Consider the following 17,192-nt stretch of genomic DNA (forward strand, 5'->3'; position numbering starts at 1 on the left):
GAGAGCAGACTGAGTTTGGGATCTGAAACAAAGAGAAATCTGCAAGACACTAGTGGAAGTACCTGCATGTATGTCTGACAGACCTATTCCAATTCACCAGGCAAAAGAAATCAACTGGTCAGACTTAATTTTCTGGAGAATGAACAGTGCTCGGACAACCGGAGGGGACAACAAATTCAGTGTACAGAAAGAAGACTGTAGTTATGGATCCACCAGGAACACACCCACGATGGAGTTCTAATAAGGGGTGAAAAATTTGACTCTAAGTTCCTTTGTTTTGCTATAGCTGCTGAAAATACATGCATTATTAATGGTTAAGACGTACAGGCTGAGTAAATGTTAGACCCCAGGGAAATGATAAATACCTTTCAGCCACGTGTAAACTAGGCATTAATAATGACTTCTGTGCAACACAAACCTACTCCACCGTTCAGTGCTAGCAGCGCTGTTAGAAAAATAAACAATATGTACCCTCAAGTATCAAGGGGCTTTCTGTAATGCTTTCCATAGGGACTTTTTTCCCCCAGGAGAGAATAAAAAGTATTTCGATGAATACAGAAAAACCCAAATATCATGAAATATTTGCATGTGTATTGCACATGATACTGCAAGTATTTCACTAAGCTAGATAACTTCTGGTCCTTGTTTTAATGACACTAATTCCTGCTGAAGACTCTTGACTGTAGTCGCACAGCTCCTGGAAGCAGGAGATCTACAAAATAGGAAGGTCTCTGACCAGGACATAGTACTGCTATTCCTTCACCTTCACAGCAATAATACTCCATTCTGGCTGGTGGACTTCCTCCATGATGTCAAGAGCAGAACAGTCAGTAGATTTTCACATCTATCAATTCATCATCCCTTCCTTGAGCATCCACTTTATGACTGCATGTAGGGAGTCACTGTCTTCTCTCCATCTGCCTCTACTACACGCTAGGGAACTACTCAGTGCTTTTACAGCCTGGGCTTTCCCTGCATGAAGCAGCAGAATTTTCCCCTATGTCAGTAGGGATACATAATATTCAGTATTTTGCTAGGTGCATGCAGCTCTGTGTTGATGCCAATAATGAAGGGGGAGGAAAGGAGATTATTTACTGACCTTCTGCTTGAATGACCATAATATTTTGCTTCAGATCAATTGAGGGATTTACAAGACACAACCTTGGCTCCTGCTTCTGAGTCATGCAAACTCCATTCGGATTTACAACCATCCAATTACGGTCATATAGCAAACCTTGGTTTCCTACTGGCCATTCTGCAACCTAGAAAAGCATCAAGAGGAATAAAAAGGTTTAGAGAATGTTAGTTGCATTAATAGGTTCATGCTAAACAGAAAAGAGAAGGAAAAAAATGGTAACGTAATCCTTTGAGATCAGGAAAACTTGTGCAAGCCAATGTCATCCTTCATAATAGAAATCTTAATTGCAAAACAAAGATAAAGATCTCCCTGCAAGAAGCTGATGAAACAAAATTGAGTTATTATAATTTGTTACATATTATCCTACACTTTGATATTACATTTAACAGAGCTATACGAATACAGTAAACAATCTATGAAATACTCTGAAAACTGTTTTCAATTTTACTCTCAGTCATTTTTAGGACCTCTCCCCTCAGCATTAGTTTTAATTTACAAAGCGTGGCCACTTCGAGATACATGTATGAGTCCAGCTAAACAAATAAATAAAAACCAGGGAAAATGTGAAATTCAAAATTTTGAAAAAACACCACATTTTTTCATAAAACTGGAACCACTTTACCAAAGAATCAACTTGACAAAACTTCCACCATTAAGCTTTCTGGTTTAGCTAGGAGCATAATATTTTTTAGATCCCCTTACAACTTAAAAGTTTTGTCTTCTTTGCTACCTATTTTTCCATTTCTTCTATAATGTTCTTTACATCCAATAGCCTATACAACCATATTGTCATTGTTTTCATGTACACACTTTTCTGGTGAAAAGAACATCTGTTACTGATGCTACACAGATGGAAATCCTGAAATCCAAAAAGAGAGCAATTATTTTAGTAATGCCTTTGGTGATATTAATAACTGCTTTCTCCTTTTGAATGACAGAATATTAACGCCATTCTTTTAACAGAAAGCTAGGCATTTAAACATATTGCTTCAACTCATGTATGCTTTCTAGTCACAGTTGGATATGGAGAAAAGTTAACATCAGCTGAACTTTGATGAATTCTTGTAGAAGTTTATTAAGAAGCTTAATGCAGCTCACACGAATTAACTAGGAAAAGATTTCTAGAAAAAAATACCGAGAAAAGCAAGTATATCAAGCACAACCTGACACTCTGAAGAAACGCATGCCTTGAAGCACTGTAGTGATCCTCACTGGGAGACTATTGTACATCAAGGAGCTCATGACCGGAGCATGCGCAGGCCTGTGCTGTGCTGCACATATCCCTCAGCCGCAGGATAAACCAGCTAATCGTAAGAGAAGAGCCTGTGGGCAGCTGCCCCTTGGCACTGACAATTACACCACTCATGTGTTCTCGTCTTTGTCTGAAAGTGAAGCAGAATGTGATCATCCTTGCTTGACAGTACAAATGATGAACAGAATTTTTTCTTCTAAGAAAAACCTGTTAAGTCCTCTAATACCAAAATACTGGTGAGGCTCACCAAGAATAGTATCTGCGCAGCATGTGTGCCCTCACTGAGAAGTCTGTCCAGTGCTGCATCATCTCTGGGTTCCCAGTATCAGAAGAGAGATAAGATTTAATAGCTAGTTTTCTATTCCACTCTTATCTTTGAATATTCTGATTAAACCTCATTTTCACAGAATCACAGAATCACAGAATCGTTGAGGTTGGAAGGGACCTCTGGAGATCATCTAGTCCAACCTCCCTGCTCAAGCAGCGACCTCTGGAGCATATTGCCCAGGATCACATCCAGACGGCTTTTGAATATCTCCAGGGAAGGAGACTCCACTACCTCTCTGGGCAACCTGTTCCAATGCTCTGTCACCCTCACAGGAAAGAAGTTTTTCCTCATCTTCAGATGGGACTTCCTGTGTTTCAGTTTCTGCTCGTTGCCTCTTGTCCTGTCGCTGGGCACCGCGGAGAAGAGGCTGGCCTCATCCTCTTGACACTCCCCCTTCAGATACTTGTACACATTGATGAGATCCCCCCTCAGTCTTCTCTTCTCCAGGCTGAACAGGCCCAGCTCTTGCAATCTTTCTTCCTAGGAGAGGTGCTCCAGCCCTTTAATCATCTTGGTAGCCCTCCGCTGGACTCTCTCCAGGAGTGCCATGTCTCTCTTGTACTGGGGAGCCCAGAACTGGACACAGGACTCCAGGTGAGGCCTCACCAGGGCTGAGGAGAGCCCTTACACTTAAAGAGTCGAGCAGACATTCTTTCTTGCCGAGATCGGGAAAGAACCGGCTCCTACCTGGTGCACAACAAGCACAGCCTAGATTAATTTAAAAATCACATTTGTGTTTAGCATGTGCTTTATCCCAAATCCCGCAGAACCCGAAAAATCCCAATCTTATGAACTTTTTCAGGATTTGTAAGAGTCCTCAGCATTAGCTTGAGATTGATTGCCTAACTAGAGGAAGCTGAGGGTAGGCACTCAAAATGTTCTGAAATTAAAATTTTAAAGCACTGAAGTTGAACATAAACATATAGCTACACCCCAAACCACTAGTCTCTTCTACATAGTTTGGCCACAGTGCTATCAACTGTTTGGAATACACAAAATACTTGGAAAAATTTGTAAAGAAAAGAAGTGTGTTTTGTCAACCTACTTGATTTATTTTTTCTGGCAGCTTTTGAAGTGAGCATAGATAAAAACTGTCAGTCAAAAGTGGAATCTTCAGGTTTGACAGCATCTGCAACTATGTTGTCTGAACACCTAAAACTGTCAGCACCTAAAAGATGCGAACCTTTGCCCTGCCTTTGCCCTAGGAGAAGAATCGTAGCCCAAAGACTGTGCAATGTCAGTTGAAGCACAGACTGTTGTCCTTGCCAGAAACTGTCCTTTGGATGGCCCGGTATTTTTTGGTTATCCTGTATAATTAGTTTAGCAAATGCATTTGAACAGCTGGTGATCATCTGAGAGCTTCAAGAGTTTCCTGTTAACAAATCTCCCTTCCAAAACAGAAGTAATACATCCTTTCATGGATCTACCAGAAGATCTTTACAGCATTTGCAAGACATAAAGCGTAGAATAAGCTAAAAGAGAAGAAAACTATAAAAAGACCCCTGAAGACAATGTTTTCTAGCTCTCAATTGTAACATTCAATTCTTATGGTTCCACTTTAGGATAGCAATCTTATTCAGGAAAACGTTTAAGCATGTGCTTACCCTTCGTTGAAAGCAATTGGTTTTTATCAACAAAACAAAACAATCTCTATAATTAGAACTTCAGATAGTTGTTACAGTGTGATAAGTATTACGGGGAAAACCCAGCAGAGCAGGTAATAGATATTTGGAAATAATCAACTCCTTTCATTTAAAATATCCTCATAGGTCCGAAATAAAGGCAAGTAACTCCATGCTCCACTCTGAGATGCAGCACAGAACTGTAGGTCCTCAGCCCATTTTTTCCCTTCCTCTGGATATTTGCCTCTGTAACAAGAAGGGGTCATAAACATGCCCAGCAGTGAGTTCTATTCCTTTCATGGATGTCCCTGGTACACTGTCAAGTACCCTACTTCCTCTCCACATTTCAATTTACAATATTCCTTATGTTGCTAGGACCTCAATAAATAAAATTGCGACAGCAAAGTACCTGTGTACTCTGCCCTGGACAGAGAGTCCTGCAACAGGCTGAGCTGTTTTATGGCTAAGAGGATACCTGATCCATGATATGGATATGATCCATGAGCACGGATGAACATACACATTTCTGTTGTCCTTAGTACTTAGGCTTGCGACCTGGCAGGACCCTCTCCTGTTCTTATGTCAAAGAGGCTGAAGGGACTGTTAAATGGTTGCAAACTGCTGAATTAGACCACTTCAAACGAATTCTGTCTCCTCTGCTGGAAGCACCACCTTTCATCTGAGACATGAGAAGAACAGTTCAACTCAGTTGCCTTGGATTGAGGCATCTGCCCAGGGCTGGCAGATATGGCACAGGCTGACTCACATCCTGGTGGACCAGCAGCAGCAGGAAAGGCAGGGCACATCAGGGCATCTCAAATGGCACTAGATACCTACGTTCAGGCAACTGATTCAGCGAAACAAACCAACTAGTGAAGCTTACTGCAAAATAAAGTAAATCAGGTTAGCTTACATCTCTGTCAGTAACACCATATTACACAGCTTGTAACTTAATTCCCTGCAGTTGTCTGACCATCTCCTACTACTGAGACAAATTAAAAGTGGGAGGATAGAAAGAAAGCAGGCACACCACAACTTTATCAACAAATGCTAGCATACACCTTCATTCCCAGCGTGGCAGGCAAGCTAATTGCGCAAGATAAGGCCTTCTCTGCCTCTCATGAGCAAGGACCATTGCACAGCACAATCAGTTCAAGGTATCGTCTCATCTTCTTTAATTAATTTCTTTTTCTGGTTATGTTAAAAAAAATTGCAAAAAAGTCTTTTTTGTTATTTCACAATTTTCTTTACAACATTTTTGGCTGCATTCTTCCATAGTTTACAGTAATGTCATCATGGAGGCTAATACAGATTTGGAACACATTAAAGAAAACACTGCACAGGTTTAAAATTCCTCAAGTTTAAAAATGTTAGTGGTCTTATATATCATTTGTCCACTGATTACTAAAAATTTGCACTGTATTTTAAATTAAAAGCTAATTTGTCTTGTGTGTCAAGATGCAGTTTTTATACTTTGAAATCTACTGCAAGAATAATAAAGTTATGAATGTTTAAAGTCCTAACCTTTTTCAATGGGCTCACTGCATTATGTAATTGTGCAAAATTCATGGACATGAGAGATGTTCATGTTTAAAAATGCATGTTTTAAACAAGGTTTTATGTTGGCAAAGAAGAAAAAAGTGGTGGGGGATAAAGATCACTCCTCTTTGCTGCTTCTCTCCCTTAAAGAGTTGTAGGGAAATCAGAGGAGAGCATCCAAGAAAGTTCAGTTATACTATTCAGCCCTCTACCTCCTGCACAGTACGTAACAAATTTATAGAGCATCACTCAACAGGAAATGGTCCCACAGCCAGGAACATTTTATAAAACATACATGCTGTAGGAGCTAACCAACCTGCAGTAAGCTGAAGATCTTCATGCAAAGCTTCATCCACCCAGCTGCCAAAGCACTCTGCACTCTCATTGTCTCTGGAGGTCAAGCATCTCCCATGCTAAAGCACCTCCCATACTAAAGCACTCAGAAGAACAGAGAAATCAGAGGCGTTTAAACGAGGAGGAGATTATGTGACTCTAAAGAGGAGATCAAACAGCTGTGAGTTTACATTCACATCCTCATCAAGCTTGTCTTCCTGCCTCTAATCAAGTTATCTATCCTGCGACCTTTAAGTCAGCCGGCAGACTTTACTGGCAGAAGGGCTGGGTTCTACACACACAGTTAGATGGATTTTTCCACCGTATATACTCTTTCAGACAAACAAACATGAGTTATCAGGTACTTCCCAATGAAGTCCACTTACTATACATGCTAAAAGTCTGACCTACCCTATCAGCTGCAGGTCTGCTCCTGAACTTAAGAATCTATGAGATTCTCATCTCAAGCATCCAAGCATAAGCAGAATGGATTACTACAGCCTATATCTAAAACACTTTTCATCTTTTCACATCAACTAGCTTAGAGCTATCCTACAACTGATGACACAGACCATTATGAGACTAGCAAAGCAGTGATTTTCCAGAGGATTAACTCTTTTCATGAAAAAGTCTAGAGAGAACGGGATAATCAATGTTCTAAAAGACAAAATGATTTTCAGGATTTGAGATCATTTAATTGTGACAAGGTTTCTCTAGTATCCTTTACTTCAAAGTCCAGGCAGTCTGGCATCGGATATTTTCCCCTTTCAAGATGACGCAGGCTAAAGTTGCAGTAATGACATACACAGTGCTGTGGATGGTGATGGCTTTCAACTATATTCTTAATCATCAGGAAGAGACCAAGCATATGCTTCATTCAGAATGGGATTAACTGACTTCTAAGAGACTAGGACTGCCAAAAATATCTTTTTTGATTTCTTCTGACTTGAAAAATAGAGAGATGCACTTCATAAATTTTATCCTCTACTGGAAAGAAATGTGAAAAACTAGTTTGACTGCTCATTACATACGGTGAGCTAGGAGTTGTCATTTTTACTTCTTCTACAGGCAGACAATGAGATTGACAGATCTTGCAAAGGATAGTTCTAAATATATGACAGGTCTAGAACTGCCACTTAGACTTTTGGGAACGGAAAACTGAAGAATACCTGGTGGACAGGAAGATACAAAAGTAAATCTCTTTGGGGATTTACTTCAATATTGAAAATCATGTCATGTTCCAATACTCCTTTATCACTCCCCCCCCTACTTTCCTTCACAATAGCATCACTGTCACGCCTTTTGGTGTCTCAGCTCTTCTCCTGATGCTGACTTCTCCTGTCCTGGTCCCTCCTCTCTACTGGCTCCTCTAAAAACTCCTCCTGCGGAGGTACATTAAACAACTGGAAGGGCAAACAATGAAAGCCCAGTATTTTGTTTTCTACCTTTTCCTTTCTCCTATCACTGTCAATAATGTCACATTTTTTCAGCCATTGAAGCCCTAAGAGTCTGAAAATCATCTTGACCTCCTACTTACCTCTTGACTTTATCTCCTAGCCTGCTCTTCTACACTGCACTCCTTATGCAAGAAAAGCCCTTCTTCATCATGTCTAATACACCAACTCCTACTGTTCCTTCATATGCAATTATGTATCTTCTAAGAACTAAGTGGAAATGCATGAAAAATTTGTTTGGGAAGAAGAGGAGGGAAACAGAATGCTATTTATAATGAATTTCCAGTCCCTCTCATGCCATATACTAAACCTAGTATATATTTAGTTGCATATTGCTCTTTAGCAGCAGAGACTGACAGTTTAACTTATTGAGTTCCGCTGTTGCTTCATTATCAAAAAATAAGAAAATAGAATACACTAGGTTTAAAAAACAATTCTAAACATGCAGAACTAAGTCTCATAATATGGTTGTGATTTTAATATTCATATTTTTAAAGTACTCATATCACCTAATGTTAGCTATCTAATCTAAGCTGCCGAAGATTCCTCTTAGACTCAATGGAATTCTTAGACAGGAATAGCCAGGAACAATTCATCTTACCTATTGTAGATGCCTATTTTTATGATAAGATGGATTAGCAGGTATCCATCTCTCACTGCTTACAGACTAATATCTAACTTCAGAGGGGTATGTTTAGGTAAACTGAACCCTGCTTTCAAGATCATTACACATGCTTGGCACAGTAAGTATGCATGAGGAATGGGGATTTCCCCCCTCTGCATACAATCACAGTTCTGTCTATCAGGGAGCGCCAGGTCTGTGCGAATTTATCACCTAGAGTAGTTTCCTCTCACAGAGCTTGAAGAGAAGAATCTGGCTCAGCTTGTGGGGAAACATAAGCTGTGTCTTTCACGCTAAGGTACTTCTTACCTGCTCCCGGGCACAACCACTTCAAAGACTTCCTAGCACTGAATGTTGTGGTATATACCTCATCACACCAGTCTGCATGTTAAAAATAGAATTTAACCCCAAAGGGGCCTGAATACTGCTACAATAGATCTCAGCAGCTTCTGTAGTGGTCTTCTGTAATACAGCTAAAAATTTGCAACACTTAAATGAAGGTTAAAACATTCTCACAAGAAATGTGGGATTAGTTTGCTTTTCTAAACAATGTAATAAGGAGTGGAAGTTGCTTGTTCAGATCTCATTTGATGCTGAAGATTGTGCTTCTGAATTAAAGACATCATAAGCAAAAACTAAGTTTAAATATACAGATGGTTTGTTGATCATTCAGTATTCTTTGCTTTAACTACCCGGCCTCTTTTTGCATTAAGAAAAAAAAAAAAAAAGATCAAATCAGTTGAGAAGCCATATTTTAAATGCAGGTGATTTGTCACTGGATTTGACCCCAATTTTTACTCAAATGTGAGACAGTGACCTACACCAGCAAGTTTTCATAGGGAAAGTTATACTGTTATTGACATTCATTAAATCACTTCCCAGTAAGGTACAAAGTAGAGTCACATTCTAGGTCAATGTGTGGACCATACACCTATTTCATCATGCATTATTTGGAGAATAAAAAAGCCACAGCTAAGGTGACGATATTATTAACTTGGTAAAAAAGCAATTAAAATCTTCAAAGAGTGAACTTTCAAATAGTGCAGCAACACTTAAATGTCATATTTCTGTTGCAAATGTATTTTTAATGATAACATTTCTTTGTAATGTAAATCAGCCTCCTCTCAATTATAACATGTTAATCAAGTTATTTCTCAATTGCTGCCTACCCATCAATGCCTACAAGTCCATCATATGTCATTTTGTAAAAGCATACTAATTACTTGATTATATTTTAGTCAAGTTTTGCAAATTGAACTATTTTTTTTTCCAGACTGCATATTATGTGCACATTTTTCTGTTGCTGGAAGGAGAGAGACAACGTAACACGTTTACACCCCATAACTTTGAAAATCCTAATTGAAAATCCTTCAAAGCACCTTAGCATGCAGGAGCTTATGCTAGAAATTTGAGAGAAGGAGAGCGTCTCATCCAGGAAAAATGGGTACTCCCATACTGTTTCCTAGCATCTCCTGCACGTGTTATTCCTGGTTGTCAGGTCTGACAGGGATAAGGAAAAAACAGAGGTTGGGATGAATATTGAAAAATAATTTAAAATGTATACCTCAAATGCAGAGCATGATTTGATTGGGTACAGGTAAATGTTGGTGACAGTAATGGGTTTGCCACCTCTTCTACATGTTGGTACTGCAGTCTCAGAAACAGCTGCCCTCATGCTTTCTGACTCAGTCTCTGGCAGCTGCCAACTGACAGTCTTCATTGCTGCAGATGAATTATCCCAGAGCTCTCTGTCTAAGATGTGCATTCTTGGAGCCAATTTATTTGCATTGTTACAGGAAGGGTGGTCATCCTGAACTGGAGAGCGGACAGATTCTGTTGTCAGCTTTGTAACAGAGGACTGGAAGGGAATCTCATTGTTTGACCGGGAGAATCCGGTGGCTATGATGAATTTCAAAAAAGTCTGTGCATCTTCAAAAGTAGACATGTAGCCAAAGGATATTCTCACAGAACCAGTGGGACGTCCATCAATCAGGTCTCTATCATCTCCACATACGTGGCCAGCCTAATTTGAAACAAGAAGAAAAACAGGGAGCTATTAGGACAGACTTTGCTCTATTTTCCCCCTTATTTTACACAGTTATTCACCAGTCTGTTAATTTCAGCCTGAAGAACTGCTTTCAAAAATATCCAGTAAACCCTTGAACATAAAGAGAGAATGGAGAAAAAATTTCCAACTGCCTTACTACCTACTCAAGCTGGGAAGAAGATTGTTTTGAGATGCTTGTCCTACTCTGCCCTAAGGCAAAAGAGACTTCTCAAAAACTTATGTGGAGATTCAGAAAAAGTCTGTATGCCCCAAAATGGCCTGACAGCAAGGTCAGTCTCCAGCTATGTTCCAGTCTCTATTCTGCACAGTTCACTGACATTTAGATTGGGATATTATGTTCAGACGTGAATAAACCACTAGACTGCTGATTTTTCTGGGGCAGGTCTCTTGATCTTCCCTGTTGAAACTGTTCCATTGAATATAATTAGCGGATTATTCATGGCTTTTGTTACACAGTCCAATGGATAGTTATACACTTGCCCGGGATACTAGCAAAGCAGAGACTTGAATCTAGAACTCCAACATCCAGAGTGACTTCCCTAGTCATTGGGATATGCAGTAAATCAGTCTCGCTGCTCCAGTCAACATGGTTCTTTCAGGATGGACAGAACTAGCCTTCCTCCTAACATTTCCTTCTTTGAAAACAGAGGTTTCGACTCATGAAAAAGCTTTTGTTGAAAAATCCCTCAAATATGCCAATTTTGTGGCAAGCTTTTTTTCCCCATGTCCAGAAGAAGTCACCTCCACAGAGATACCTCCCTATTTGACATATGCCTTTCACATAGCACTGTCTGGAAACTTCTCAGAGTACAAGTTTCTCCTTCACTAAGTAGGTCAGTGAATGCTGCTACTCACCTGCAATGAGATAAGCTAGTGACTCTCTCTACCATCCCTCTACCATTAGGTCATCAGTGAACACAAGACTTAGTCCTAAGTCAGCATCCTTAATCATGTAGGTACAGCAGCTGTTTTTTTCTGAGAGTTTCATTTATTTATGCATTTGTGCTACATAAAACCAGAAGTGTGAATAGATTATTTACACGAGGGCTTTTTTAAGCAAGAGATGTCACAGTTTGATGAGCACAGCTCCCATTTATGCAAGGAGAAATAAAAAAGAAAAAACAACTGTGTCAGAGCATGCAATACAGCATTTAAATATTTTGATACAGTGTGATGTACTTTTTACCCTTCATAACAGTGCAGAATCAACATTTACCAAATTAGGTTGCATCTCTTAATATACACGTAACCCTTCTGCCAGGTATTGATCGACTGACTGAGAAGAGAGGTTCCTGCTGTTCACATAAGTAAAAGAGTTCCTGCCCAGCATCCTAAGGAAACTAACTGCATTTCTCCACAGACTCCTAAGGACAGAAAGTCCCCACTCACAAGCAGTTTGAAACTGCTCACAAAACATGAAAATCTTCATCCGGGGAGGAAGAATACAGTTAGCAACCCGGAAAGATGCACAAACAAAGTATATGTACAAACAATGGGAAAAAAATGATTTCCCTACACAGTAATGCTGCCAATAACTCATCTAGATCCTTCTCAAAGGACCAATGAGAATGTCTCAAAATGATAACTGCTTACCTGTACTACCTCATCAGATCCCCTTTGGCACATTAAGCGCCTCTTTATAGGTTTGGTTTTGCGCTTTGGCCTGTTAAACGCTCAGCTTTATTACCACGTAGGGTAGACACAGACCTATAAAAGCCCACCTAGTCCTTAGCAAAATCTGCTTCATATGAGATGACACAAGAGAGTGGTGTAGCTGTTCATTTGGAATTTTTTCTCCTTAACAGAAGGGAAGAGCTTTTTTTCTTCTCTCTGAGTATCCTGGAGAAGCTGCTCCCCCTCAGAAATTCAAGCATCACTCATGTGATGGATAATGCATGAGTAGACTACAGATATGGAGCTTTCCGCTGCAAATGAAACCACCATTTTGCCAAGGGAGGTAATAAAGAGCTCTCTCCATTTCAGAACTTGAGCTATATCAGTCTTGCATATAAATGCATTTGCAGAAGTTATCTAAATGTCTCTATGAAATTGCAAGGGAGCTGTAATAGCAATACAGCCATTATCATTTTGTATCTTTTGAAGAATACTGTTAATATAGTTTTGGATTGTTCTGTATTAATTTATTGCAATAGGAGGAGATAGGAGGCCTCCCCCACTTCACTGTAATACATCCCACTACACATCTTTTAATGACAATTCATGGAAAATATGAGTCATCAGGATGCAGTTAGGAAACAGTCTTTATGTTCATGTTCTAATCATCTAACAAACTAGGTAATCTAGGTAGACATGTCATCCACGTGTACAATTCCCTAAATTTACTTTGCTGTCAGAGATTCAGAGCTTGTTCTTATGTACTGTTTCTTGTTCAATTTGTGTATGCCTTTTAGACTATAAGGCCCAACAGGAATACATCTATACTCGAACATTATTGAGTACAATGAAGGATACTTAAGGAACAACACGAGCTGAACTGTCCAAGAACTTCTGTTCTGCAGGAAGTCTTGATTTCATGTAATTCCAAATCAGAAAAAGATGCTAAATTTCATATTTTCCGATGAAATAAAAAGAAACAACACATATTGCTTTTGGACCATTAAATGATTTTGTTTCAACGTGTAATTTCAATGAATTGCAGTTCATTTATTTCTTTAACATGGCAACTGAGTCGAAAGATCAGAGAAAATACATCAAATTCTCCTTTATTCTATAAGTTGCAGAGACTCAAAAGCATTGGCCATGATATACCTACTTTATCCTTTAACTACTCAGGGTTTTTTTTTAATACAGGGTCAGGTTTTCGTCTTTCCTTCAGCCTTTCCACCTGTTAGCAAATTCGCGGAGCCTCCTGGCTCATTGAGTCTAGATCTTTTCCATGGGAAATAGACCACGTAATCTCATTCAACAACTAACCTGTAGGTTTCTTCGGATGTCCTCATTGCTTATACCCAAATGCTGCTGGCAGGCTCCCGTGTTACAGAAGCAACCTGTGCGGACATGTATGTTGTACAGACTGGCCATCTTGTCCACCTTCACAGTTCAGGAGAAGATAAAGACACAGGAGAAGAATGAAAGAGATACATTTTAAAATTGCCGTTAACAAGGCAGAATGTTTTAACGGTACAAACTAATTGCAGGTAAATCACCTCTCTAAATTATTAAGAGAGTGGCTGTAGCTGTTAGTATTCCAATAAACAGTGAGGATTTTTCAGCTTTGTTATTTCAGCTAAAAGAAAAGAATGATGGAAGCAGAAATCATTACTTTGGCACGACACAGTGCACTCTGCCATGGGTGCACACACACCCACACACCCACCCACCCACACACACACCCACACACACAGGACAGCAGTTCAGGCCCTGATCCTGTTAATGCCAGTACACATGCTTAATTTTAAACCCATGCAGAAGTTTATTCACATCAGCAGTGCTAATTACAGGGCCGCAGTTAAGTGTCATTCAGCGTCTGGACAGAACAATGAATGAAATTGCTTCTCTGCAGGGAGAAGAGAGGCCTGCGGTACCTCTTTGATTAGCCAAAGGAAACCCTGTTCACCAAGGATCTGAAACTCTAAGTCCTCACTATAGAAACCAATCGTATCAATGGTTTGGGGCACACAAATGCTTGAAGAATCAGCCGCCTGGAAAGCACTAGCACCTGACAGGGTGGCACTAAAATGGAATACCTGTCTGAATGGTCTGCTTACAAGCACTTGATCCACCAACTACTGTCCCACACTTTCCTGGAGCTGTGCTTTTCTGCTTATATCATTTCTTTATCTTCCATGAAACAATGCAAGGGCATAAATGCAACAAGGGATGACTAACTTGCATGAATAAATTATGTGAGGGTATGAAAAAGATGCACAAGGACAGCAGAAGCACATCTATATGTGCCTCAGGAGAAATATGTATGTATGCACTGGGAGGCTGGCACTGCAGAGATGTGGACTGTCAGGGTTTCACAGCACAGCTAGGAAACCATGGAAGCGTAGCACGGGGATCCTCTTAGCACAGCGAAGAAACCATGGAAGCACGCTGAAGGGATCTGAAAACTCTTTACGTGGATTTCAAAAAGTTACAAGAGCAGCTGATAAGATTAACTGAGAGGGTCACAGTTTTTGCATTATTTCTGTGACAACACATGACTCACAGTCCTAGCCAGGACCGGGATAAAGGATGATCAAGGGACCAGAAAGGCAGCATGAAGCCTGGCACATCCTACCTCTGCCACAGACTTCCAGACAACCTCACACAAGTTTCATTAACCTCTCTGTGCTTTAGCTCCTCTGCCGCAAACTGGAGAATTCAGAGCTCTAAGGACACATTACAGACTGAGAGGACTTGGGTACTCCAGTAACGCTGGCCTCATAGGGAGCTACGGTGCAGCTTGACACAGAATGACAGCTGACCGTGAATCGCGTGATACGTGTTTGACAGAAATCTCAGTTTAAAGATGAAGGAATGGAAGCGTTGATCATTTCAAACCAAGCACTTTCCTAGCTATGTTAGGAAACTAAGCATGTTTTACCTGCCAAATGTTTCAATGTAAACATACAATCTACCTTTTCTAGCTGACTTAATCTCTATCGCCTTTTTTTTTAAAAACATAACGTCTTTGTATGGGATACTTGTTCAATATACGTAGCAAAGACTTACTGGATCATCTCAGCTCTATAATTCAGTCTATCCTCTGTCTCTTCACTTGCAAGCTTGACTGTGTGAGCTGCCAAGCCCTCTTACTTTCACTATCTCAGCAACTTGAAAGCACAAGCCCTTTGTCAGAACTTTCTCCAGGCTGAAATAATTCAGCCTTCGTAGTGCTTAGCTCTGCTACAAGCAGTTCAAACAGCATTTAAAATTTTTCGTATGTGGGGCACAAGGCACTCTACACAAAAATGTGTTGCAGACATAGAAAAAATCCTGCATCGTTACAGTGCAGTTATCATGCTCGTGCTTAAGCACGTTCTGCCCTATTAGTTCGGTTCAAAATGGTTCAGTTTTCGAATGGAGACACAACCAAAATAACTTTACATATCCAGACTTGGAAAGCGGAGAAAGGAATCAGTCGCAAGATCCCTATATGTGTTTAACGCTTTGGAGAAAACACAGTGTTCAAAGCACGTTTCTCAAATCTAAGTTACAGTAAAAGGTATCTATTGAGAAAGACTGTAGTGGTGTTATTAACTTTGTTTTGTCAGAAGACTTCAATCTGGGAACAGTGACATTTTCTTATTTTTTTATTTTGGTGAGAAAAGTTGTCAGCCTGACATAACACGGTTTGTCATGGCGCTGGTGACTCGTGGGTGGATTTATCATTCTCTTAATGATGACAAGCAAGGCAAAAATCATGACAGTTATTTCACTGCTGAATTTGTTCAGAGTTTGGCTTCCTTTGCTCAGTATACAAAAAGCTTTAAAATATATATATAATATATTTAATACTATTTTTCAAAGAAACACTGCCAGGGCAGCCTTGATTTTCAAAGTACGCATAGTGTAAAGAAGTTTGCATGACCCAGCTTCAAGGAATTGTTAACAATCAATTTTTTCATTGTTTTCATTGTGTCAAATAAATCATTATTGTTCTTTAATGAAGGCCCTGGACTTTCATTCCAGCCTTTCACTTTAGAAGTGAAACAAGTGAAACAAGTGAAACAAGTGACAGGACCCCATAGCCTTCTCTGATAATGTTTTAAACTGAGTGGTATATATTAGTCTGTACAGTAGACAAAGGTTATTGAATATATGTTGGGGTGTGTAAGTGTGCATAAATACATATACTCTCTCTCTATATATACATATATATACACACACCCAAAGATTATTGATATAGAAAAGTATATAAACATTAAAGGCATAGAGGGAATCATGGTTCAAGTGAACAAAGATAAGCTAGACATAAGCTTTAGTATAAACTGAGCTCTGTTATCACCAGCGTGAAGCTTAGACACATACAGGTATCCTGCATATCTTGGCACACTTTTCACTGCAAACAATGAAACCATGTAAAGAATCAGTAAACACAGCACTGTCCCTCTGTCTGTCCTTTGAATGCATACTTGACTTTCCACATATGCTTCTAGGTCGTCTTCTTTAGTTTCAAACTAAAAATATGCCACTTGGGGAGTTAATTTAATCTCTCTCTGCAGTGTTACCACAGAGGAAAACAAACAGAATACAAAACATCTGTTACAGTTATTTTGATTAAGAAAAGCTTACTTAAATAAAATACATCTTTAACATTGCCATGAGGAGCAATAACGGTTACAGAACTCCAGGCTATGCAACGCAGAACGCTGTTTGTAGCTCTGCATGCAACAACGGTAGCTGACTTTTGGGAGACAGGAATAGGTTCATCAATGAAGACACAGAAGCATGAATGGTACTAATGGTAAGGACACAGCTTTATGTACTTAGATCATGAGCTGTGGCAGTTCCCTGGGCCTGATATTTGGAAAATCGTGACTTTGTCTTTCTGAGCTTGAAGATTAAGCTGTAAAATACATGCAGAAATCTTACAGCATTTTTACTGATTCCATCAGCGAGGACAAGGTAAATAAGCCATCAAGATATCTTTGAGTCCCTTCTGTCCCTTAGAGTCCCTCGGCATTCATTCCTTTTTCTGAGGCTGTCCACAGTGGGTCAGGCCCTGCAGACTGCTTTATACCCCAACACTTCTCGTTCCAGATCTTCTTGATTTTTGACAAGCAAAAGGTGCTGTTCACACTTCAGACTAGGGTCTTGGTGTTCAATAAACATATGTGAATAAAGGTTATCTAAAAACATTGTTAAAATATTTTTTGTTTCAGAGA

At 39.7% G+C, this 17,192-nt stretch overlaps 1 protein-coding gene across 5 annotated transcripts in view; it reads right to left on the minus strand.

The window, feature by feature from the left end:
• The window catches only part of MOCOS (molybdenum cofactor sulfurase), a 250,951-nt gene that overhangs the window by 47,848 nt on the left and 185,911 nt on the right, over positions 1–17,192 (minus strand). For all 5 annotated transcript variants that reach the window (XM_068936213.1, XM_009676755.2, XM_068936214.1 and 2 more), the window contains 3 exons: positions 13,291–13,407; positions 9,853–10,311; positions 1,100–1,262 (listed from right to left, as the gene is read on the minus strand). In XM_068936213.1, coding sequence (XP_068792314.1) covers positions 1,100–1,262; positions 9,853–10,311; positions 13,291–13,407 — 739 coding nt within the window. The remainder of the gene's footprint in view (positions 1–1,099; positions 1,263–9,852; positions 10,312–13,290; positions 13,408–17,192) is intronic.

The sequence above is a fragment of the Struthio camelus genome, chromosome 2 (genome assembly GCF_040807025.1).
Source record: "Struthio camelus isolate bStrCam1 chromosome 2, bStrCam1.hap1, whole genome shotgun sequence".
NCBI classification, from domain to species: domain Eukaryota; kingdom Metazoa; phylum Chordata; class Aves; order Struthioniformes; family Struthionidae; genus Struthio; species Struthio camelus.